The sequence below is a fragment of the Erinaceus europaeus genome, chromosome 3 (assembly GCF_950295315.1).
Source record: "Erinaceus europaeus chromosome 3, mEriEur2.1, whole genome shotgun sequence".
Taxonomy (NCBI): Eukaryota; Metazoa; Chordata; class Mammalia; order Eulipotyphla; family Erinaceidae; genus Erinaceus; species Erinaceus europaeus.
The window spans coordinates 72,281,513-72,307,950 of NC_080164.1; the positions used below are offsets into that span (position 1 = coordinate 72,281,513).

Consider the following 26,438-nt stretch of genomic DNA (forward strand, 5'->3'; position numbering starts at 1 on the left):
ATAAGTGATAGCTTGAGTAGGTAAATCAGTTAATGCTGTGCCTAAATATTTAACACACAAAGATGTAAGATAATTAACATGTCTGTCTAAGCCTCTTTTGCTATGTAGCACTAGAAAATTCCTCATTTATCTACAAGTAAGCATGTAGTAACTCATGGTGATTATTATTTTTTTTTCCCACTTTATCTTGGATTTTGCTCATATCATCCAGAAAAACTGAGAGGGAATAACAGAGGAAGCTTGTTACGCTAGTCTGTTCAAGGAGTGTTCCCTCTGCTCCTTGTAGATTGAACTGCCCAGCACTACAGGATACCTGTTCTGTTTGAGCATGCTCTACTGAAGTAGCTTTCTGGCATCCTTCACAAGACCTTCCCTCTCTACTCCTTACTACAAACTTTTTTGAGCAAAATTAATATATGATCATCCTCCTTTGAACCAGGGTTTATCTCTAGGGTGTACCTGAGGGCCTTTCCTCATTTCCTAGAAGCAAGGGCAGAGCGACTCAGCAGCATGGCAAACCAAGCCTTCAAGTCTGCCCCCTGCTTCCAGACTTGTAGGACCTTTAAGCTTGTTTCCTTACCTCAAAGCCCTTTTGCAGCAGACCACCTTCAGTCCTTATTTCATGAAGGATTAAAGGATTCCTCAGATCAACTATGTATCTTATTTTATTATTTTTTGTAAGACTTATTTTCATGAGAGAGAAAGAAAAGAACTTTCCTCAGCTCTAACAAGTATAGTGCCAAGAACTGAACCCAGGGACTCTGGCCTTAGGTATGATAGTCTATTGTGCTGCCATTATGCACTCTCCCTGGCCCTCACTTGTCCAACTTATACCCTATCTTTATGTTAACGGAGACTGAGATTGATTGCACTGAGGCCCCAGACAGAGAGATACTTAAAATGAATTCATAGGCAGGCAAATGACTAGTTTCCAAATAGCCTACAAAAATTTGAAATTAAGTGTGTGTGTGTGTTTCCTCTCAGTGCTGAAACCTCACACAGTCATGATTTTGCTGCTCCTGAGCTGGTTTTGGCATTCTCCCCATCCCCTACCCCCAGAATAAATACCTTAACACCACTCTACCATTTGTGGAGCCTCCACATAGTAAAGATAGATAGTAGGTGGTAACCTGGGGAAGTAAGAGGAAGTGTACTCGGGTAGAAGTTCTTATCAGTGTTTAGAAAGAACTCACACAGAGACAACACTTAGAGTTAGTTCAGATTAATTGCAGGGGGTGGGGAGAGATGAAAGTATAGACCCAGCAAGGAGTGTGGACAAGTTCTAGGATGAACTCTGTGTGTCTAGTTTTAGGAGTTCAGCACATAGGCAGTTCTATCGGGAATAGACTTCTCAGGAAAGGTGAGGTGGTTATTATTTATTAAAGAATCAAGAATAGATGAGGATTTCCTAGAAAAAGTGGGGCTTTCTTGGGACCCTGGGTTCTACTCTTTTTCTGAACCTCATTTGTTCCTTTCCAAACTGTCATGATATGAGGTGCATGATGGGTCCCTGCCAAATTCGATGGGGGTTTCATTATAATGACAGTATAATGAGACTCTGGATCTTGCAGCAGGCAGTTTCACTGTCACCTTGGGCCCAGTTGGTTTCTTTGTTTAGTTTTAATTCTAAGTATTCAACAAGTTCTCTGATTTTGTGTTGATACACCAATGAAAATGGGTGTTCCTTCTTGGCTAGTCTAGCAAACAGTCTACTAGGTGAGCTATTTCCTGATCCCTAAAAATACGTTTCTTTTTTAAAAAAATATTTATTTATTCCCTTTTGTTGCCCATGTTGTTTTATTGTTATAGTTATTGTTGTTGGTGTTGTCTTTGTTGGATATGATAGAGAGAAATGGAGAGAGATGGGGAAGAGAGAGGAGGAGGAGAGAAAGGCAGACACCTGCAGACCTGCTTCACCACCTGTGAAGCTACTCCCCTGCAGGTGGGGAGCTGGGGGCTCGAACCAGGATCCTTTTGCTGGTCCTTGTGCTTCACGCCACGTGCGCTTAACCTGCTGTGCTACCACCTGACTCCCTTAAAAGTACATTTCTTAAAGCACAATCTGTTAACTTTCAGAATCTAACAGGAACATATTTATTCCTGTGTGATATTGTTCTTTTTATATTTATATATCTACATTAAACTTGAAAGAATTCTGTCTTACTGTCTTTAAATGGGTCTGGCTCCCTTGCCATACCCCCACCCCTCAGGATGCTCTGTAATAAATGGGGGGTGGGAGTGGGAGTGCGGGAGGAGGTTATGTATCACCCTATCTTAATGTCTTTCTATAGCTCCTTTGTGGCCATAGTTTGAGGTTGATTGGATCTATACCCTCTTCCTAATTTCTAGTCCCAAATTCAGTTGTCCTCCCCCACTGCCACCACCATAAGCCAGAAGTGAACAGTGCTCTGGTAAAAAAACAAACAAATAAAAAATAATATCATACATTAAAATGGCAGAAGCACCAAGTGCCAGTGAAGATGTAGTAAGAAAGGAACCTTTCTACACTATTTGTGGAAATGTAAAATGGTCCAGCCCTTATGGGAAAAAGTTTGGAAATGAACATAGCATGTAATTTGGCAGTTCCTCTAGTAATGTATCTATCAAAACCACAAATACACTTTAAAAAACAAGAGCACTGTTCAGATCTTGCTTATTTATAGTAGTGTTGGGGATTGAACTTGGTACCTCTGGTGCATCATATGAAAGTCTGTTGCATAAACCACTGAGGTACTTCTCTGGCCCACAAAAACACTTATATAAAGAAATTTATGCACACTTATGTTCATTTTTCAGTTAGTCATTGGAATCTGTATGCCATTCTGGCTTAGAAATTTTTTCAGATGTCATTTTTATATTGGGGAATATAGTACCTTATGCCAATTACCTCTGTATCATTAAAGGAACTCTCTGATATCTGATTACTGTAAAAAATGGTGACTAATCCCTAGCACTGCAAAAACGGTATCATCTGTTTTGCATCTACACCATGCCTCGGCCTCGCGTGAGCTTAATGTGCAGCTTGGCGATACGAGAATCCGGCATGAAGCCCAGCCAGTCTATCTTGGCGTTACTCTCGATCACACTCTGTCATTTCACGAACATCTCATAAACACTGCAGCAAAGGTGGGTGTGAGGAATAACATCATTGCAAGACTGGCCAGCTCCTCATGGGGCGCGAGCACTTCCACACTACGATCATCATCTCTGGCATTATGCTATTCCACTGCAGAATACTGTGCCCCAGTATGGTTCCGTAGCCCCCATGTCCACTTGGTCGATTCCAAATTATATTCCTCCATGAGGATAATTTCTGGAACCATCCGTTCCACCCCGGTTCCATGGCTGCCAGTTCTTAGCAACATCGCCCCGCCAGATATTCGTCGGGATGCGGCATCATCTAAGTTCATTTCCCACGTCTACGTTCGACCGGACCTGCCAATATACGCGGATATCTTCGCCCACCCTGTCCAACGCTTGACGTCTCGTCACCCAATCTGGTCCCCTATGCCTACACTGAACTTCTCTGTTCCAGTCTCTTGGAAACAGAGTTGGCAGTCAGCTGAGGTAAAGAACAAACACCTCATCACAGACCCCTGCAAGCATCAACCTGGCTTTGACCTAGCACGTTATGATTGGGCCCTCCTCAATCGCTATGGAACAGGCCATGGCCGGTGCGCCGCTATGTTCCATCGCTGGGGAGCCAGAGACGACCCGAACTGCCCCTGCGGCTACAGACAGACTATGACCCACATAGTCAACGACTGCCACCTCTCCAGATTCAAAGGAGGTCTCGAAACTTTACATCAGGCTCAACCTGACGCTGTTGACTGGCTACGGAAGAAGGGCAAACGCTAGAAGAAGAAGGAGAAGAAGAAGAGAACTCAGACTATACTTTTTTTTTCTAGTGAAAGTTATTATCTGTTCATTGTTTTATTAACATCCCTAAGTTAATAGAGGTGATCAGCTGAATTTAAGGGTAGAATCTCCACAATGACCAAAAAAAAAACAAAACTGTAAACATTTAAATCAAATATAAGACATAATCTGTCTGAGTCTCTAACTTTTTTTTTTTTCCCCCAGAGCACCACTTAGCTCTGGCTTATGCTAGTGTTGGGGATTGACCCTGGGACTTTTGGTGCCACAGGCATAAAATGCATCTTCAACTGTTTAGGATTTGAGGTTTATATAAAGAAAAAAATCATAAAAGATAGCCAAATGATTGCATGAAAAAATCCTGAGAATTTGTTTTCAGTTAGAAATTAAGTGTTGGGTTGACATAGAGGATAGAGAGGAAACACAGTGCAAAGAGATTGTTAAATTCCATGGTTGCTTTGCACTTGGTCCAGCCTGAATCAAGTAGGCTTAGATTGTAAGGGGGGGAAAGTTACTATTGAGAGTTTTAATTTTATTTGCCACTTTAGGGAGGGCCTTAATAACCATTGAGTAGGGTATAGGGATGAAAGAAAATAAGTTTACCCATGATACTTTCCACATGTCTAGTTTGTGCTAAATTATGTGGAGAATACACACAGTATACTCCCCAAGGTGCTGATAATCTTGTTGAAATAAAACTAGTGTCATTTTAATATTAGAGACCACTAGTTGAAAACAATTTATATACAGAACTTCCTGATGATATAGGAGCTAGAGGCTTATACAAACAAGACTAACTACATGAGTACTTAATAAACTATACACCAAGAAGGTTTCACTTTGAAGACAAACTGCCACATGGATGCCTGGGGACCATTAGAAAGACTATCATATGTCACACCTCTAAGGGTGCGTTTGATAGTGTTTCTCTGAAAGGGGGCAGTTTAGAACAGTATGTTAGAGTATGAGCTAGAACCAGAAGGCAAGGATTCATTAATAAACTTCAGTATGTCTCAATATCTGCTGTAAAATGAGGATAATAATTGCCTCAGATCTGTTCACCTTAGTTTCTCCTTCTAAAGTGAAGTTTCTCCTTCTAAAGTGAACACGTAACAGTGGGATTTGTAAAAGGAGTTAGTTTCTCCTTCTAAAGTGAACACGTAACAGTGGGATTTGTAAAAGGAGAACATGGATGAGGCCGGATATTGGCTCACCCAGTTAAACACATGTTTTAGCATGTAGAAAGACCCAGGTTTGAACCCCCTGTTCCTCACTTGAAGGGAGCTGCTTCATGAGCAGTGAAGCAGGCCTGCAGGTGTCTGTCTCTCGCCCTCTTATCCCCCCATTTTCACTGTTTTATCAAGTATAATAAAAAGAAGGAAAATATGGGGGGAGGGGAGACAAAAAAAAAAAGAAAATATGGCTCCTGGTTGCTGTGGATTCATAGTGCTGGCACTGAGCCCCAGAGATAACCCTAATGGCAGTGAGAGTGAGTGAGTGAGTGAGTGAGTGAGTGAGTGAGTGAGTGGACATGGTTCAGAGGGGGAGGCAAGTTGATATTACAGAAAAAACAACAGAAAAATCTGAAAATCTTCTTTACTACATATTTTCTCTCTAGATTATAAAAATATCCAAGTGGATTCTTGCTTCATTTTACCCCAGCACCTGACTTGATATTGTGTCATATAATTTTCACTGGATAAATAATGTGTTAAATGGCTAAGTACAGTGGTCTTATCTGTTTGGATATGCATTAGTTTACTTGTATTAGAAGCACCTGTGACAGCTATTTTTTATTGTTTTTATAGGCCAGTTGGAATGCCAAAAATGGAAAAAGTTTACTTACATAATCCTAGTTCTGAAGAAACTATTACTTTAATATCAATATCTGCTACAACATCACATTTTCATGCATCATTTTTTCAAAATAGGGTAAGTTTATCTACTATACATTGTTTATCTTGAGTTTGAAATGTCTGGTTTTTAATATATCATTTTTATTATAATTAAAACCTGATTTAAATATTTCATATTTTTTCTGTACTGCATTTGACCACATTTCCTAAGAATGAGTCACTTCTGATTTCATTTTACTTAATTTTTATAGAGGATTTAAAATTTTTTATTTCATAGGACAGAGAGAAATTGAGAGGGGAATTAAAGAGAGACAGGAACACCTGCAGCACTGTTTAACCACTCATGAAGCTTCCACCCTGCCGGGGGGGGGGGGAGCTTCATTCAACCCAGGTCCTTGGGCATGGTAACAGGTGTACCACAACTCAGCCTCTCCTTTCTGGTTTTGAATAGTTACTGTTCTTCTTAGCATAAAACAGCCAACAGATCAACTTTGAACCTAAAACATTCAGAAAAAAACAGCATTCATAGATTGTTTTTCCCATTCTTAGTAATAAGTAATTTCTTAATAATAAGTAATAAATACTTACTTAATAATATGTAATTTCCAAAGCTTTCTTTTACTGAATAAATTGCTACAAACACGATGACTTAAAGCAACACTTATTTATTAGCACATAATTGTATAAGTCATGTTTAGTGACTTCTTTGCTAAGCGTATCATAAGGCTGCAATTAAGATGTCAGCAAAGGGGCCAGAGAAGGCCAATGTACTGCTGTAGTGCACAGGCCTCTCATGGAAGATGTTCCAGATTTGATCCTCAGTGCTATCAATAGTAGAGTGATAGGTGCTCTTGTCAAAAAAGGGAAAGGGCCAGCAAGATAGCTCACCTGGGATTGTGCTTTTTTTTTTTTTTTTGACACCATGCGTGAGATACAGGTTCACCCAGCCTCTACTTCACTGAGGTGACTTTCAATGCTTTGGTATCGTCCCTTTCTCCCTCTCTGTATCTAAATAATTGGTTCAGAGAGGTGAAATTAAGCAATGATGATAATAAGAATAGAATCTGTCACCTGGACTAATTCTTCACTAGAGACTGAGGAGGGAAATTTAGCTCCTGGTAGTTGTAGAACTGAGGTTCCCCTTTCAGTTACTTAGTGGCAAAACAAAACAAAAAAAATCCAGTCTTGTATGTACAGCTACTCAACCCTAAAATTAAATGTTCAGTTTTGGTAGTAGCAGAAGATTAAAGACTAACAGGTATTCCAAAATTACATTCCTGTGTTTTTTAAATTAAATTTAGACAGGCTTTTAAAAGACACTACCTGTACATGTGTGCATGTGTGTTTATATTTTTATATAGTTTGTGTGAGAGAGAGGCCCTAGAACACCATTCTAGCATAGTGGTACTAAGGATTGATCACACTTGCAAGTTCATCTCTCTACCTACTTGAAATTAAAAGTCAGCTCAGGGGGTCAGGCGGTAGCGCAGCAGGTTAAGCGCACGTGGGGGCAAAGCGCAGAGACTGGCGTAAGGATCCAGGTTTAAACCCCTGGCACCCCACCTGTAGGGGAGTCGCTTCACAGGCAGTGAAGCAGGTCTGCAGGTGTCTGTCTTTCTCTCTCCCTCTCTGCCTTCCTCTCGGTTTCTCTCTGTCCTATCCAACAAGGAACAACAGCAACTGCAGTGTAATGACCACAACAAGGATACAACAACAAGGGCAACAAAAGGGGGGGGGGGATGGTCTCTAGGAGCAGTGGATTCATGGTGCAGGCACTGAGCCCCAGCAATAACCCTGGAGGCAAAAAAAAAAAAAAGCTCTGTTGGAGTCTGGTGGTAGGTTAAGCGCAGGTAGTGTGACTTAGGATCCTGGTTTGAGCTCCCAACTTCCCACCTGCAGGGGAGTCCATTCACAGGCGGTGAAGCAGGTCTGCAGGCGTCTGTCTTTCTCTCCCCCTCTCTGTCTTCCCCATCTCTCTCCATTTCTCTCTGTCCTATCCAACAACAACGACAGCAATAACAACAACAATAAACTACAACAACAATAAAAAAGGGCAACAAAAGGGAAAATAAATAAATATAATTTTTTTTAAAGTCAGCTCTGCTATGAAAGAAAGATGTTTTATGTACTAACATCTTAGATGGAAAAGTTGTGTTCTTTACTCAGATGACTTTATACTTTCTTTCTGTGGCCCTTGATGTCAGTACTGAATAAAACTGTCAGAATAGTAAAGGTGACAAAAAATGACCAGCACATAACATTTAATTATCTTGTCCTTGCAAACTAAGGTCCTTGTAAGGACTTATGAAATGGGGTGAAGAATGCTGGAAGTATGCTGGAAAGTGTGTAGTAATTTTTTAATGGCCTAAATTCTACCATTCTACCAATGAAACCATCAAATTTTTTATTATTTTTTTTGTGGGGAGCTTTTAAAGTATAATTAAATGAATTTTAATGGATATAGAATTATCTTTAAATTTTGGAAAACTGTCGTTCAAAAAATGTGACTGTTCAGCATAAAGATCTCAGTTCAAGCCCACCTGCAGGAGTGTCGCTTCACAGGCGTTGAAGCCGATCTGCAGGTGTCTATATTTCTTTCCCCCTTCTGTCTTTCCCTCTTCTCTCCTTTTCTCTCTGTTCTGTCTAACAATGATGACATCAATAACAACAACAATAATAACTACAACAACAAATTAAAAAAACAAGGGCAGCAAAAGGGGGGGGGGAAGAATGTATGTTTTGTCCATATAACCGAATTTGTGGGCATGGTTACATTCTTGTTTTTATCACTCTTCTTTATGTACAAAGGACATACAATAATGTTCACATTTTTAGTATGTTGATCTTTTTAGTTTCAGTTATTCTTGGTAGGATTTTATGAGTTTATAGACTGTTTTGAAGCATAAGCTTTGGGAGTTATTCTTTATTTCCAGTTGTTATTTTCTTGTTTACTACTTTATTCTTATTTTGGGTTCTATTTACTTTTTCTAGTTTTTGAAAGTAGAGGTGCAGACTGTTGATTTGTAATGTAGAATTAAATTTCCCTAAAGTACTGCAGTTTATGCAGTTATTAAATTTTGATATGTTGTGTTTTCATTTCCAGTCCAATAGTATATTTCATAACTTCCCTTGTGACTACCACTATACTCAGTGAGTTATTAGAAATGTATTTAATTTTGAACTATCAATTATACAAAACTTCATACTATGAGATTGCTCTCGAGTATTAATGTTTGGCTCAGTTGTGTCTTCTAGTATCTATAGCTTCCATGGTTTCTATAATTTCAGCTTAACCCACACTGGACCCTAGCAGTATGTAGCATTTCAGCTGAGTTTATCTTTTCATTTGGTAGTCTCACCATTCCGTTCTCTGCAGTGATTCTCACCATTCCGTTCTCTGTAGTGACTGAGCCAGTACTCATATTCCATATCTCCTTGGAGTTGGTTGTCTTAAATTTTGTGTTACACACACTCTGTGATGAGTTCAAGAAAAGTTATTAATTAACTATTCTTTTTAAAAAGTTTATTATTACAGGTAGACCTGCATTTGTAGTTTCTTGAACTTCATGGGACAACTCCATTATTTTACTAACTACATTTGTGACATTTTAAATCTGCATAACATAGTAGTGAGTTTTCGTATATAGTATTAGCCCTGCCCTCCTTTGTAATTTAGGTAGCTGGCACATTTTATGCCTTGCATGAATAAGTGGCAGCAGGTAAGGAATTAAAAATGGGGCCCTTTATTTATTTAGAGTAGTACAATCAGTATGAGTATAGAACACCTATGTAAAAAGCTCGGCATCAGCTAAATCCCTAGTTGATGTCTGATGATGAAACTGTCTAAAATTAGACATTTCATACCAGCCTAGTAATTGTTGAGTGAATAGAATCCAAGGAATCCATTTGTTGTACAGTGTTTTAGACTATTGACTGACAAAGGTAAGTGGCATCCAGTATCAAGAGAAACTTTTCTTTGTTACAAAATAATTTGGCTAATTAAAGCTTAAACCTTTAGGGTGGTGAAACTTATTTATGGAAATGATTCTAAGAGGTTTGTTTTAAAAAAAAATTAGCATTCTAATTGCCAGCATAATTTAATTTTTGGCTACTTATTTAACTTTATTACTTTTCTTTTTCAGAAAATTCTTCCAGGAGGAAATACATCATTTGATGTAGTTTTTCTTGCAAGAGTAGTGGGAAATGTAGAAAATACTTTATTTATTAACACATCCAATCATGGAGTATTTACTTACCAGGTAAGAATCAGAATCAAATTTTTTGTTGATTCTATAAAATATATTCACCATCTGTCATATTATAACAAACTTCTAAGAATTCTTTTCAGAAACATAGGTTATAATAGAAAATGTAAGAGTTTAGACTTCTACCATATTATTATTATTTTTATTTTATTATTATTATTATTTTTAAGAGCATTGCTTGTCTCTGGCTTTCACCAAGTCTTCTCAACACATCTCCAATCTGCTTACCTCTCTCCACTGCTGCTGCTTTCTGGCAAGCTATCATCACCTTTCAGTGTATCACCATGGCTTGTTTTGTTTTGTTTTATTTTGTTTTGTTTTGTTTTTTACCAGAGTACTGCTTAGCTCTGGCTTGGTGGTGCGGGGGAATTGAACCTGGGACTTTGGAGCCTCAGGCAGGAGCATCTCTTTGCATAACCAGTATGCTATTTACCCTGCCTGTCTTTTTTTTTTTTTTTTACATTTATTTATTTATTTATTTATTTATTTGCTCATGAGAATAAGAGAAAGTTAGAGCAGCACTCTGGCACATGTAGTGCCAGGTATCAAACTCAACCTCATGCGTAAGAATCCAACACTTTATGCATTGTGCCCCCTCCTGAACCACACAAACAGCCTTTTAACTGACATCTCACTTCTCCCCAATCCCTAGCACAGTTCATTATTCATTCAATCAGATTCATTTCCCACTGCTCTTAGAGCAAAATAGAAGCTTCAGTTCAAGGCCAACAGGGCTATACGAGTTTACTAGCTCACATATATGAGTATCGCCCCCAGCTCATCCCATTTGGCTATGCTTCTTACCTTACTATTCTTCAAATAAGCCATGCCTTTTCCTGAATTGTGCTCTTTGTCTGTATGCCTCCACTTGCCTGAATACGTGCCCTGGGCTGGCTTTTTCTCATCTTTCAGGTAACATAAACTCTCCAAAAACAGCCACCCTGACCATCCATTCTAAAAGAATATCCCCATTCTTACTACAGCCTGTTGTTACTCTATATCTCATTACCCACCCCCCCAGTCATTTTATAGGGAGGGGGGCGTTGGGGAGGATAATGTTTATAGTACGGTTGTTCCAGATGAGTAGTAACAATTTCTCATCTCCCCACAGAACACTCTCACCACCAACTTATATCCTTTTCCACCATCTTGCATCAGGATTCCAGTGCCCTCTCCATTCCTTCCCAACCCCACTCCCCCAGTCCTTTGCTTTGGTGCAATACACTATGCCCAGTCCAAATTTCATCTTGCCCCCCTTCCATTCTTTCCTTATTTCTTATGTTTCACCTATAAGTGAGAGCATCCTATTTTCATCCTTTTCTTTTTGACTTATTTCACTTAACATGAATCTTTCAGGATCCATCTAAGATATGAGCTTGAATGAATCATGTTAAGTGAAACCAGCCAGAAAGAGAAGGAAGAATATGGGATGATCTCACTCATAGACAGAAGGGAAAACACAAAGCAGAACTTGGACTGGGATTGGTGTATTGCGGGGGTTCTGGAACGTGATGACAGAGGAAGACCTAGTGGGGGTTGAACTGTTACATGGAAAACTGGGAAATGTTATACATGTACAAACTATTGTATTTTACTGTTGACTGTAAGCCATTAATATCCCAATAAAGAAATTTTAAAAAAAGAATCCATCCAAAATGAGGCAAAGGAGTTGATGTCATCATTTTTAGCACTCTATTGTGTATATATACCCCAACTTTCTTAGCTTCTCATCTGTAGTTGGGCATCTGGGTTGCTTTCAAGTTTGGGCTATTACAAATTGTGCTGCTATGAATATAGGTGTACATAAATCTCTTTTGATAGATATTTTAGCTTCCTTTGGATAAGTCCCCAGGAGAGAAATTTCTGGGTCATAGATTAGGTTCATTTCTAGTGTTCTGGGAGAAGTCTCTAGATTGTTTTTCACAGTGTTTAAAATACTTTACATTCCCATCAGCAGTATAGAAGGGTTCCTCCTTGCCAACAATTTTTTTTCTGTCCTTTTTATTGTATTCTCACAAGTGTAAAGTGGTTTATATAGTTATCTTTATTTGTATCTCTTTGATTATCAATGACTTTGAACAGTCTCAGGTCTGTTGGCCCTTCAGATCTCTTTTTTGGTGAAGTTTTTTTCGTGTCCTGCCCTCTCCCCATTTTTAATATTTACTCCTTTTTTTAAAATTGCTGAGTGTACTGAATTCTGTGTATATTTTTGTTATTAACCCATTAATATATGACATGCAAAAATCCCCTACAGGGTGTCTTTCTGTTTTGGTTATAAATGCCTTTGCTGTGTGGATTTTTTTTTTTTTTTTTGGTTTGATGAGTCCCATTGGTTTATTTTTGTTTTCTTTGAGCTGGACTCAAGTTTGAAGACATTTCCCCAGCAGAAATCATGACATGTTCTGTTAATGCTATCTTTTTTCTTTTCTTTTTTGTCTTTTTCCTCTTTTTCCCTTTTTTTAAAAAAAATTAAGTCATTTCTTTATTTATTCCCTTTTGTTGCCCTTGTTGTTTTATTGTTGTAGTTATTATTGTTATTGATGTCATCATTGTTGGATTGGACAGAGAGAAATGGAGAGAGGAGGGGAGACAAAGGGGAGAGAGAAAGATAAACACCTGCAGACCTGCTTCACTACTTGTGAAGCAGGTGGAGAGCTAGGGGCTCGAACCAGGATGCTTACACTGGTTCTTGCACTTTGCACCACCTGTGCTTAAACTGCTGCTCTACGACCCCACTCCCTATCTTTTTTTTTTTTTTTAATTATTTATTAATGAGAAGGATAGAAGGAGAGAGAGAGAGAGAGAGAGAGAGAAAGAACCAGATTATCGGGAGTTGGGCTGTAGTGGAGCGGGTTAAGTGCACGTGGCTCAAGGCTCAAGGACTGGCTCAAGGATCCCAGTTCGAGCCCTTGACTCCCCACCTGCAGGGGAGTAGCTTCGCAGATGGTGAAGTAGGTCTACAGGTAGTCTATCTTTCTCTCCCCCTCTCTGTCTTCCCCTCCTTTCTCCATTTCTCTCTGTCCTAACAATAACATAAATAACAACAATAAAAAACAAGGGCAACAAGAAGGAAAATAAATAAATAAATATAAAAGTTTTTTTAAAAAATTAAAAAAAAAAAAAAGAACCAGATTATCACTCTGGTACATGTGCTGCCGGGGATTGAACTCAGGACCTTATGCTTGAGAGTCCAACACTTTATCCACTGTGCCACCTCCCGGACCATACTATTTTCTATTTATCTGATAGTTTCTAGTTTATCATCCAAGACTTTGGTTGATTTGGAGTTGACTTTTGTGCATGGTGAGATGTGATGATCCCATTTCATGCATCTGCACAGTTCCACTACTTTTTAATAAGTTTTTATTATCAATCTTCTACTCATGCTAGAATGTAAATTTTATGGAGCAAGCATATTATCTGTCTTGTTCACAACTGTATGTTTGTTCCTAGCACATTCTAGTACCTAATAGATATCTTTTGAATCCCTAACTCATGCTCTTTAGTCAGCCCAGAGCCTTCCCAGGTGAAATAACCTGGGCTTGGGCTTAATGGTTAAAAGGTTGTCAGTGCTCTAGACCCATCTTCAGATGATTGGAGTAGAGAAATATTTTCATTTTCTGTTTCCCTCACTAGATGAAGTACTCATTTTCTAGTTCATTATAGAAATAATTCCAAATGGTGTGGACTGGGAGGTGGCACCATGGATGCATTGGACTCCCAAGTATGAAGTCCTGAGTTCTGTCCCTGGCATTGCATGTGCCAGAGCAGTACTCTGGTTCCATCCTCCACCTCCTCCTCCTCTTCCTCTCCTTCTCTCTCTCCCTCTTAGCCTCTCTCTCATTAATGAATAAATAACATTAAAATAAATAAAAAGATACATTCACACAGAGCATAGACATACATTCACACAGAGCATAGAGCATATATAGCCAAATCAAGTATAGAAACCGTTTCCTCTTTAAATAAAGTGTTAATATGTTTGCATCTAAATTATACTCATCAGCTTTTCACTATCAACCATTTGCAACTGCAAAAATGCCAGTTGATTAAAGTAACTCAAATTGCCTGTTTAAAAAATTCTTCTTTGGTACAGGTATTTGGTGTTGGAGTTCCAAATCCATATCGACTGAGGCCATTCCTTGGAGCCAGAGTCCCTGTGAATAGCAGTTTCTCACCAATTATAAACATACACAATCCACACAGTGAACCTTTACAGGTAGGTTTTGATGGTAATTTTGAATAAGCTTCATTTTGGTGGAAGTTTCTACTTAGTTTGCCATGCATGTAGCCCAGATTTGAACGTAACCTCCAGCACTCTAGGGGGAGAAGCTTCAGTATATGCTATCTTTCCCTTTCTCCCACTGTATCTCATCCCTCTCTATCTGAAAATGTCTATCTGGAATTGTTAAAAACCCATGACTACTCAAAAGGAAAAGAAAATAAAAATTTATCTTAGCATTATTGCTTGCTATCACTCTTAAGGTTATTTGAAATGGGATTTTAATAGGTGTATTTAAAAGGGGTATTATTTTAATGCAGCTCATTGTAGTCTAAAACTTTTTTTTATATATATACCAGATCATTGATCAGCTCAGGTCTACAGTGGTGCAGGGAATTGAACTTGGGACTTTGGAGCTTCAGGCATTCGAGTCTCCTTACATAATGATTATGCTATCTGCCCCCGCCCACTTTTTTATACCTTAGTAAATTTTAAGATAGACTAGGATGTAGGTTAGTGGTAGAGCATATACCTCAAATGTATGAAGGTTCCAGTTCATCCTGGCATCCCCAAAAAAGAGACACCTGCAGCACTGCTCATGAAGCTTCTCCTCTATAGATGGAGAATGGGGTCTTAAACCCAAGCCTTTGAACATGGTGACACTGTTCTCTAGAGATGCGTCACCACCCAGATCCCAGAGTTGCATTATTTTAGTTTTAAAATGCCACCCAGACTGGGAGTATGGACCGACCAGTCAACGCCCATGTTCAGTGGGGAAGCAATTACAGAAGCCAGACCTTCTACCTTCTGCAACCCTCAACGACCCTGGGTCCCTGCTCCCAGAGGACTAGAGAATGGGAAAGCTATCATGGGAGTGGGTGGGTTATGGAGATTGGGTGGTGGGAATTGTGTGGAGTTGTACCCCTCCTACCTTATGTTTTTGTTCATTAATCCTTTCTTAAATAAAAAATTTAAAAAAAAATGCCACCCTTGCTTATATATAGTAGGCACTGACTGTGGTGATAATGTGATCTTTACCATACATATTCTGTAAATGATATAAATTTTTCTGATATCAGTTAGTGCTAAACTTTTGTCTATATGACAGCAAATCACTTTCATTGAGAATCTGATTTCAAATTTAATTGTCAATGTGCTCTTTTGTCACAGGTTGTAGAAATGTATTCCAGTGGAGGAGATCTTCACCTGGAACTTCCAACAGGTCAACAAGGAGGTACTAGAAAACTGTGGGTAAGTGCTAACATTCTTCTCTTATGTGTGATCACATAAGTCCAGTTCTCTTCTTAAATATATCAGAAAATACTTCCTACCACTTAAAGTGATTTGAGTGACTTTTCCTTCTAAAGACTTCAATTCTAATATGCAAATCTTTTCATATCTTAATATCTTTTAGAATTGACTGGAATATATTTGTCAGTGTATTTTTTTCTTAGTAGATTTATAAAATAATAATATATCTTTTAGCCATTGCCATCTTAATTCAATAAATATTAGTTTTACTGACATATTGTTACAAAAGTTGTGATAAATTATGGTCCTTTAACTTGATAGGAAATCCCTCCTTATGAAACCAAGGGAGTAATGCGGGCCAGTTTTTCATCTCGAGAAGCTGATAATCACACAGCCTTCATAAGAATAAAGACAAATGCTTCTGACAGCACTGAGTTTATCATTCTTCCTGTTGAGGTAGAAGTTACAACAGGTTAGTAGAAAACTAAAAGAACTGAAATTTTATTTTTACTTTTAACATCTTAGTCTGGCAAAGTGAAATACAGTTATTTGATTTTCTCTTTTTCAAGCTCCTGGAATTTATTCCTCCACTGAAATGTTAGATTTTGGCACACTACGAACACAAGGTAAAATAATCATAATAATAAATAATATTTTTAATCCCCATATTCAGTGCTGAATGACTCTTAACTCCTCTATTACTCAGCTTTGGAAGTAATCTCTCAGTAGGTTACATGGTCTTGTAGAAAATCTACTTAAAAGAAGTCAGTGCTATCACAAGTTTTTATAAACTTGTACCTTACGTTTCTTAGGAAAATCATTGCTTGCCAGATCTATGTAAGAGAAGATTGCAGCAAAAAGATAGTTTGAATGCAGTTCCTTGCCTACTCCGTTATGCTGTCTCTTTTTATCACTAAATAGGGAAGTAAAGGAAATAAAAAAGATTTACTTCTGGATTTGATTAGATATGGATTATTCAAAAATATGTCAAATTCTAACATTGAAAGCAACCAAATAAAGGATTTAAGAAAAAGATAAGAGTAGCTCTAATTTGGGAATTCTATGTAATTAAAATTTGATTGCTTTGTATTGGAGACTCATTTGAAAATAGGATTTGGTTTTGAAATAAAAATCTCATACTGTGTATTTTTAAGATTTGCTTTATTGTGGCTTACTGGGAAATTTAGGGATAGTTATATTTAGTAATAATGTCTAACTTTACTAAAAAAAAAAAGTAGGGCCACTTTTTGAAATGTACAATGTCATTATAAATAAGGCAGTTCTTGGGGGCTGGGCCATGATGTACCTAGTTAAACATACATAGTACTAAGCTCAAGGACCTGCACAAGGATCCAGATTTGAGCCCCTGGATCCCCATCTGCAGGAGGGATACTTCACAAGCAGTGAAGCAGGTCTACAGTTGTCTGTCTTTCTCTGTCCTTCCCTATTTGCTCTTCCTCTTTCAATTTATCTCTGTCCTATCCAATGAAAAAAGAAGAAAAGGCCACCATGGAGCAGTGGATTCGTAGTGCAGGGACTGAGCCCCAGGGATAACCCTGCCAAAAAAAGATAAACAATAAGTAAATAATATAAATAAGACAATTCTTGTTTTTTAAAATTAATGTGATTATTTTATTTCACATTCTAGAATAGATTAAATCTAATGAGGTAAAGATTCTGACTTGTTATAAATATAAAGCATACCTCTTAAGAATTTTTTTTCTCTTAATTTTAACAGATCTACCAAAAGTTTTAAATCTTCATTTATTAAATTCAGGAGCAAAAGATGTCCCAATAACAGTAAGTTTTTTCTTTTTCGTAATTTACATGTCCCTTAACCCCTTTAAACTTATGATAATGGTAAAAAAAAAAATATGAAATCATTACTCAAAAAGGGATTTTGTTTGTGGTAACGTGATGACACTTGGTTCTAAGTATGATGTGAGAAACCTGTTCTGATGCTGACCACCAAATTTTATGGGTTAGGAAGAAAATAGACTTCTCTTTTTAAAAAAAAAAAAAAAGTTTATTATCTTTATTTATTTACTGGATAGAGACAGTCAGAAATTGAGAGGGGGAGATAGAGAGGAAGAGAGATACCTGCAGCCCTGCTTCACCATGTACAAAGCTTTCCTGAAAATATACTTCTCTAAGTCAAGTTTAAACTAAATTTTATGAGGCTCCTACCTAGGCAGAATCATGTAAGAAGCCTGGGATTCAGGCAGATTTTAAAAAAAGGGGGGGGGGGAGGCTTGAAGAATTTCGTAAAGTTTGGTTATTATTAGGCAAAGGTATGGGTAAGTAACAAGAGAGGGGAAAAAGATTGAGATGAGTTGGGAAGAGAAATAATGAAGCAGTTGTATTTGTGGCTAAGGGTAGAATGGTGTTAGTAATTTTTACTTGTAACTAGAACTATTAGTTACCTTAGGTACCATACTGTTAATGAGGATTCCCTCTTCTCCCCCCTACACATATTATACACAGAACAAGTGACTTTTATGTCTGCCATTAGATGACTTTAGGTCCCCCAAAAGATAAGAATATCCAAATTTGCTTTGGTTCACAACTTGCTCTCCTTGTGAGGCTTTCAAATTTTATGTATAGGGAATAATGGAAAAGAAAAGCATTACATGTTTATTATAACCTGTGTTGGTGCCAGAAACTTAAATTTAAGGCAACTTTGATAAAATGAGAGATCCAGTAGGCTTGAGATTTAAGGGGACCTATGTCCATCCATTGTCAAACCCAGATTTTACCACCAACTGGTAGAGTGAACATCCAGAGAAAGTAGTATATAAATGCCAAACAAAGAATGAAGAGATATCATTTTTGGTAACCACAGCTTTGGGCACTGTAACTTGTTCACTATTAGATTCATAGTTTAGGCAGTGTCCTGATAACTGACCTAGAAAGTATTTCTTTCTGCTAGGTAAAATAATTGGGTGTGTGGTTCAGGGATGGGTCTCATGGAGAACTTCTGCCTCTGTATAGTGGGATTGAAACTACAGGTACACTTAGAGTTCTTGCTACTCAGTATTAAGCAACATTGTGGGGTGTGGGTGGAGGGCAAGAATAAAGTCACCCAAGTTGGCTGTGGTTAACAGTAATTCTCTGAGGATGGGGAGTTGAGGTAGTGGTAAGTTGAAGATCCCAGGATACTTTCACAAATAACCAGGAATAATAGCTTCTGTGATTAAACTACCCTGATACCTTTATTACAGAATTATCAAACTTGTTGACAATAAATTTATCAGTACAAATAAATCAGCTTGCAGTCCAGTTAGATTCAAAACTAAATGTGTAAATCACATATTTGGACAATAAGATGTTAAAAGGGCCCTTGACCAGGTTAGGACACCTGGTTTTTAGTTCTAGATCTTGGTTCCATCTATTAAAACATCATTTGGCTGGTATTTTGTTTGTTTTCATAGAGACAGAGAAATTGAGGGGGAGGGGTGGTAGGAAGAGGAAAAGACACCTGCAGCACTGCTTCAGCACTTGGGAAGCTTGCCCCCCTGAAAGCGGGCACTGGAGGCTTGAACCTGGAGTCTTTGCACACTGTAATATGTGCATTCAGTTAGATATGTCATTGTCTGGCTCTGGAGGATGGAATCTTTTAGTGAAAAGATGTCTGCAAGGATAGTCACAAGAAAATTTACTACCTTAAAGTGGTGGGGTTTTTTTTGTTTGTTTGTTTTTGTTTTTTTCCACCAGGGTTATCACTGGGGCTTAGTGCCTGCATGAAGAATCCACCACTTCTGGTGGCCATTTTTCCCCCTTTATTTGATAGCACAGAGAGACACCTGCATACTTGCTTCACCACTCATGAAGTGTACCCTGCAGGTGGGGAGCAGGGGCTTGAACCCAGGTCCTTGCACATGGTAATGCATATGCTTAACCATATGTGCCACCACTTGGCCCCACAATGTATTTATTTTTCAGGCTTGCTTTAAAAGTGCAAACTTAAACTGTTTTTTATTTTTGGGTTTGTTTTGTTTTTGTTTTTGGTCACTGTAGGCTTAGTTGTACAAATAAAATATCTTATTTTTGAGTTTAAAGTACTCTGTCATCTTCTCAGTTACACATAACTGCATAGGTAGGAGTGCAGTTCTGCTCTTTAACAGCGTCCCACAGATGGAGAGAAAATAGCACTAGAAATGGGTTCTGCAAGACTGACTGCTTTGGTCAAGGGGCACCAGAGTTCATTTTCATACATACTGTTTTGTCACGTTGTCAAGATGGTACAGTTGGGGAGTCTGGCTGTAGCGCAGCGGGTTAAGCGCAGGTGGCGCAAAGCACAAGGACCGGCATAAGGATCCCGGTTCGAACCCCGGCTCCCCACCTGCAGGGGAGTCGCTTCACAGGCGGTGAAAGGTCTGCAGGTGTCTATCTTTCTCTCCCCCTCTCTGTCTTCCCCTCCTCTCTCCGTTTCTCTCTGTCCTATCCAACAATGACGACAACAACAATAATAACTACAACAATAAAACAACAAGGGCAACAAAAGGGAATAAATAAATAAAATACAATATAAAAAAAATTAAAAAAAAAAAGATGGTACATTTAGTATTATGGATTTCTTTTTATTTTGTAATGAGAAAGAGGTAGAAACAAAAGCAATACCAGCTTATGGGGCCTTTGGGCATCTAACCAAAGACCTCAGGTAACCTCAGTTGACCAGTAAGTTCTGTACCTTATCCACTAAGCTAACTCTTGGACCATGCGTTACGGAACTCAAGAAGGACCCTGCCATAATCCTTCATGTCTTCTGATATGTGAAGTAGGTATTTACTTTACAAAGATATTCTGTGTGAATTAATTTGAAGTTTTGACAGTTTGGCCTACTCCATTTAAATGGACCACAAATTTAATTTTTACAAAATTTGATTCTGCCTTACTTTCCAAGAACAATTTCCAACATAATGTAACTGAGCCATTACAATAAAGTAATATGATATATATTTTTCTCTTTTTCAGAGTGTTCGGCCTACACCACAAAATGATGCTATAACAGTACATTTTAAACCAATAACATTAAAAGCCTCAGAAAGTAAATATACCAAGGTTGCGAGCATTAGTTTTGATGGTAAGTGTTCAACTTTTCCTCTCTAATACAGTGGTGTTATTTGATAAACTAGAAAGCTCTACATTGACATCCTAATATATCAATATAAATCCAGGACATTTTCCAAACATTATTATTATTATTATCAAACCTGGGCTTTTAGCATGAACAGTTTCACCACTGCTGCCACTTTTTCATTCAAATGGGGAGACAGGGAGAGGAATAAATATAATAGTACCAGAACTATTCCTGGTACTATCACACTCCCATATGATGCCAGAACTTGAACTGGACTGTGTACATGGCAAAACAGATACCTATCCAGTGAGCTGTTCCTTTGGCCCCTGCAGTCAGATTTTTTTTTTAAATTTATTTATTCCCTTTTGTTGCCCTTGTTTTATTGTTGTAGTTATTATCATCATTGTTGGATAGGACAGAGAGAAATGGAGAGAGGAGAGGAAGATGGGGGAGAGAAAGATAGACACCTGCAGACCTGCTTCACCCTTGTGAAGCGACTTTCCTGCAGGTGGGGAACTGGGAGGCTCAAACTGGGATCCTTACACTGGTCCTTGCGCTTTGCACCACCTGTGCTTAACCCACTGCGCTACTGTCCGACTCCCTACAGTCAGATTTTATATTGCTGCTGAGGCTGGTTCATCTTGTAAACTATGATCATGCACTCTTTGTTGATTATATCATGAAAGAAAATATAGTTTCATGAACCTGAATTGGTATTGAAAAGCAAATTAGAATTAAATTTGTGTAGTGTGTACTCTGTACCTGTTAAGTTTTACTTTTATTATGAAATCATCAGTTTTTGTAATTGATACTGAATTTGAATCATAGACACATGTTTGAATTTGAGAGCAGAAATAAAATACTCTTAACAGTTTCATATCTTGAGTTTTTTTTTAACAAGCAAGGAAGACTGCCCTACCTATACTTAAATGACATAATAATTATCTAATTAGATAACTATTTTCAACATGTATATTGTGTATCTTGACTTTTGAAATGAAATAACTTGGACTTTAATGTAATTTCAGTGGCATATTTTTATTCAGTTTTTCCCACTTTGTTGAAACATTTATTAAATTTGCTGCCACAAAAACTTTAAATAGTGACTTAAGAACTACTAGACTTTACATGTAATTAAATTTTTTAAATTTCTTTATTGGGGGATTCATGGCTTATAGTCAACAATAAAATACATTGGTTTGTATATGTATAACATTTTCCATTTTTCCACATAACAGTTCAATCCCTCTGCCATCATGCTCCAGGACCTGAACCCTCCTCCCACCCCAGAGTCTTACTTTGGTGAAATACATCAACTTCAGTCCAAGTTCTGCTTAGTGAATGTAACTAAATTTAATGATAGTTAAAACACCAAGTAAGACTTTTCTCTAAGGGGCCTGTGCAAGTCCCTGAAATTTAAACTTCAGCATCATAATAAAGTCACCTCCCCTCATAGTCCACACTTTATAGCTAGACTCCTTGTTAGGTAAGAATCTTTGATGACTCTGCCAGGTTGCTGGCACGCACTGCACAGCTACTCTTTGCACGTATAGAATTCAGAGAAAAATCTCAAGCAACTGCACATGTGGGTGCCAGGTTCAGTATTCAACCCGGGTCAGCTTCTGAGTAAACCAAGAGCAAATATGCAACTTCCCTTCATAATTCAGCTAGCAGGAAACATTCCAGTGGGAACAGGAGTTAACTCATCTGGTAGAATACACACCTTACCAAAGCCATGGCCCTGGGTCCAAGCCTTGGCACCACATGGAAGCAAGCACCATGAACAATGCTAGCGGGAATCCTCTGTATAATAGAACTGTACTGAGATTTCTTTCCCTCTCTAAAATAATTCAAAAAAACTAGGGAGATTTGCTCAATGGTGGTGTCATACAGGTGCAAGATCCTAGGTTAATTCCCCAGTGGAGCTGGGAAAAAGAACATTTTTTTTTTTTTACTTCATTTTTGCCATCAGGGTTATCAGCAAGACTTGGTATCTGCACAACAAATCCCATATACAGCAAATCCACTGCTTCTGGTGGTTATTTTCTTTCTTCTTTATTTTCTCCTTTTTATTTGATAGGACTGAGAAAAAGTGAGGGGAGGAGAGAGAGAGCCGCCATACTGCTTCACTGCTTATGAAGCTTCCCCCTACAGGCAGAGACTAGGGATTCAGATCCTAGGTACTTGTATATGTTGATGTGTGTGCTCACCAGGTGCACTACCCCCTGGCCCTCAAAAATAATTTTAAAAATAAAACTAGCCTGGTAACTAGGGAGGTGACTTAGTGGTAGAGCACAGGCCTTACCTAGAGTCCTGGGTTAAGTTTCTTGCTTTGTATATACCAGAGTGATACTGTGGCTCACTATTCCTCTCCCCTCCCTTCCTGCTTCCCTCTCTTCACCTGAGCACGGTTAAGTCTGGCTTATGGTGGAAAGGGGATTAATTCTGGGATTTTGGTGCCTCTGGCAGGAAAGTCGTTTTACAGTCAGTGTGCTATCTCTTCTGCCCTCTGGTTCTCCTTCTTGTTCTAATTTAATTTAAAAAAAAAAAAAAAGGAAGGAAGGAAGGAAGTCCTAGGCTTACAGTGATAGTGATTTGCAGAAAACTGAGAAATTTCACACATGCACCAATAACTGTATTTACTGTAAACCATTAACTGCCTCCCTCCAAAAATACACATTTGTGGGCAGGGGAAATAGTATAGTGATTATGTAAAAAGTTTTTAATGCCTGAGGCACCAGTGATCCCCACATTACCATAAGCCTGAGCTGAGCAGTGCCCTGGCATTGTAGAAAGTATTCACTCTATATAGATTCCAGTTATCTCCAGATGTGTGGGAAATTGTCTTTTTTGTTGCTAAGATAACAGATGGTCAGCATGCAGTAGTGACTTTATATCAAACAAAGAAATGAGACTTGGTGGGATATTTAAAAAAAAAAAAAAAAAAGCTTGAAGATACAATCTGTACCTACTACACATACCATTTTTTGCTTTTGCTTTTTGCTCTAAAGTTGGACAGTGGAAAAGTTTATGTTGGTATGCATGAGACCCCTTCTGTTTCATTTGGTTTAAATCCCCCCTGCTTAACACTATTCTATTTACATAACCACTGTTAACAAGTTCCACCTCCCTCCAGGGCATTTGTGGTTCAGTGATAGGATTCTCGCCTGCTCCACCCCCTCCTTGTCACACCCTGATCCCTTCTTTGTCACACTCTGATTTTCACCAGTCACTTTTCTCTCCACCCTCTCTATGTCACATCCTGTTTCCACCCTACTTGGGAAGTATATATAAAGACAGCATTGTGAGTTTCAGAGTACTTTACCTTGAGTTTAACTTAGCTCGTCTTAGATTGTGCTGCGTCCTGCATGAATAAAGAGATACTGCCTATAGCTCAACTATGAGTCCCTGGTCGTCTATTACCTGCCCGTGAAGCCAGCCCGGCGAAAACAACCTAACCCGTCAAAAACAACAAGTTTACATATATATCTTCTCATAAGTGGATGTATATTCAAAGTACTTTAAAAAGGGATATAAAATAACAACAACATGGAAAAAATAGCCACCAGGAGCAGTGGATTCACAATTCAGGCACTGAGTCCCAGCAATAACCTTGGAGGCAAAAAAAATAGGGGGGGGGGGGCACTATGAATAAACAGCTTTATTTATTTTGAGAGAAACAACTAATGGATACCTAGATTGGATCCAACTCAGTTTCTCTAATTCTCAGATTCCAGGTGGAATCATTCAAAACCAATATAAAATCTAAAGTTTTATTTCCTAGTTAAGAGAGTATGATGACAGGAGGAGATATGTTTTTCATATCACAAGGTAAAGTTGGCTAATGTAAGTCGTAAGTCAGGGCTCACAACTCTTTCTTCATATAACTTTACTTTCTTCATATAACTTCTTTGTTGTTTATGTCAAGACTCTGGCCATCAAGAAATGTTAACCTCTTTCTCCGTATGGCAATAAACCATAAAAATTGGGGCAGTTTTGCTTCCAAGGGGTTATTTGCCAATGTCTGTAGACATTTTTGGTTGTCACAGCTAGTGGAGTACTACTGCTGTTATAGTAGCTCAGAATCCTACAATGTGCAAGACTCCCACCAACAAAGAATAGGCCCTAAAATGTTAATAGTGCCTAGATTCAGCAACCTAGCTTTAAGTAAAGTCAAAGCTGGAGAAGTAGCTCAAGCACAGTATTTTTCCATCTGAATTGTGTTCATTTGCTTATTTGTTATTGATCCCATCATAGGAAAATTAAAGTGGTTTTCTTTTTTTTGTATGAAGAATATATTTGATTTAAAATGTGTGTTCTATTTACCAGTTTAAAAGCAGAACTTTTTAAGATGTTCTCAATCTATACAAAGTCATTCTCATCTTGATAACCAGGGATGACATTTCTTTATTTATGCTTCCTTTCAGCTTCAAAGGCAAAGAAACCATCCCAATTTTCTGGGAAAATAACTGTTAAAGCAAAGGAAAAAAGTTATTCTAAACTTGAAATACCTTATCAAGCAGAAGTTTTAGATGGGTGAGTTTTTCTTTAAAATAAGCATTGTAACCTTTTAGTAATCAGTAAATTCTGTTTTCTAATAATTTACCAGTAATAGTTTAATATCCAAATTAGTAGGGACTCATTTTTAGTAAAATTCATTTCACTTGAATAATAATTACAATTAAATTTTTTAAAATATTTTAAATAGCTTAAAGCATGCTACTATGTTCCTGATTTTAATTGTTTAAATAAATATAATTCAGTAGAACATAGTTTTTTATGTAACATAAAAAGTTACATGGCTCATTACTAAAATATTTCTAATTTTTTAATCATATTCCTTACAGCTAAAGGTAAATTATTACTCATAATGAAAGAACTGGATTAACACTTGGAAACAACAATGGTTTATTAATTTTTTTTTTTTCAAATAGTTATTTGGGATTTGATCACGCTGCAACATTATTTCACATCAGAGACAGCCCTGCTGACCCTGTGGAAAGGCCAATTTACCTTACTAACACTTTCAGCTTTGCGATCCTCATTCATGATGTGTTGCTACCAGAAGAAGCCAAAACAATGTTCAAAGTATGTCTGGGAACTTTCACCTTATATCTTTGGTTTTACTGACCTGCCAGCCAGATGATGCTGACACTTTTTTTCTCTCCCATCATTTCTTAGGTTCACAACTTCAGCAAGCCAGTCTTAATTCTCCCAAATGAATCAGGATACATTTTTACCTTGTATTTTATGCCATCCACATCATCCATGCACATAGATAACAACATTTTACTTATTACCAATGCCTCTAAATTTCATTTACCGGTGCGGGTATATACAGGCTTTTTAGATGTAAGTATGTTATCTACCTTTAAATTTATTATTATTTTTTTTTAATTTTTATTTAAGAAAGGATTAGTGAACAAAAACATAAGGTAGGAGGGGTACAACTCCACACAATTCCCACCACCCAATCCCCATAACCCACCCCCTCCCATGGTAGCTTTCCCATTCTCTAGCCCTCTGGGAGCATGGACCCAGGGTCGTTGAGGGTTGCAGAAGGTAGAAGGTCTGGCTTCTGTAATTGCTTCCCCGCTGAACATGGGCGTTGACTGGTCGGTCCATACTCCCAGTCTGCCTCTCTCTTTCCCTAGTAAGGTGTGTCTCTGGGGAAGCTGAGCTCCAGGACACATTGGTGGGGTCTTCAATCCAGGGAAGCCTAGCCAGCATTCTGGTGGCATCTGGAACCTGGTGATTGAAAAGAGAGTTAACATATGAAGCCAAACAATTTGTTGAGCAATCATGGATCCCAAGCTTGGAATAGTGGAGAGGAAGTGTTAGGGAGGTACTCACTGCAAACTCTAGTGTACTTCTGCTTTCAGGTATAT

General features: G+C 38.1%; 1 protein-coding gene across 3 annotated transcripts in view; it reads left to right on the forward strand.

Annotated features, from left to right (window-relative positions):
* Window positions 1-26,438, forward strand: part of TMEM131 (transmembrane protein 131) — a 161,035-nt gene that overhangs the window by 82,626 nt on the left and 51,971 nt on the right. For all 3 annotated transcript variants that reach the window (XM_060187505.1, XM_060187506.1, XM_007535714.3), the window contains exons 5-15: window positions 5,685-5,808; window positions 9,875-9,991; window positions 14,094-14,216; window positions 15,390-15,470; window positions 15,792-15,942; window positions 16,040-16,096; window positions 17,209-17,270; window positions 20,445-20,553; window positions 24,978-25,086; window positions 25,485-25,638; window positions 25,732-25,902. In XM_060187505.1, coding sequence (XP_060043488.1) covers window positions 5,685-5,808; window positions 9,875-9,991; window positions 14,094-14,216; window positions 15,390-15,470; window positions 15,792-15,942; window positions 16,040-16,096; window positions 17,209-17,270; window positions 20,445-20,553; window positions 24,978-25,086; window positions 25,485-25,638; window positions 25,732-25,902 — 1,258 coding nt within the window. The remainder of the gene's footprint in view (window positions 1-5,684; window positions 5,809-9,874; window positions 9,992-14,093; window positions 14,217-15,389; window positions 15,471-15,791; window positions 15,943-16,039; window positions 16,097-17,208; window positions 17,271-20,444; window positions 20,554-24,977; window positions 25,087-25,484; window positions 25,639-25,731; window positions 25,903-26,438) is intronic.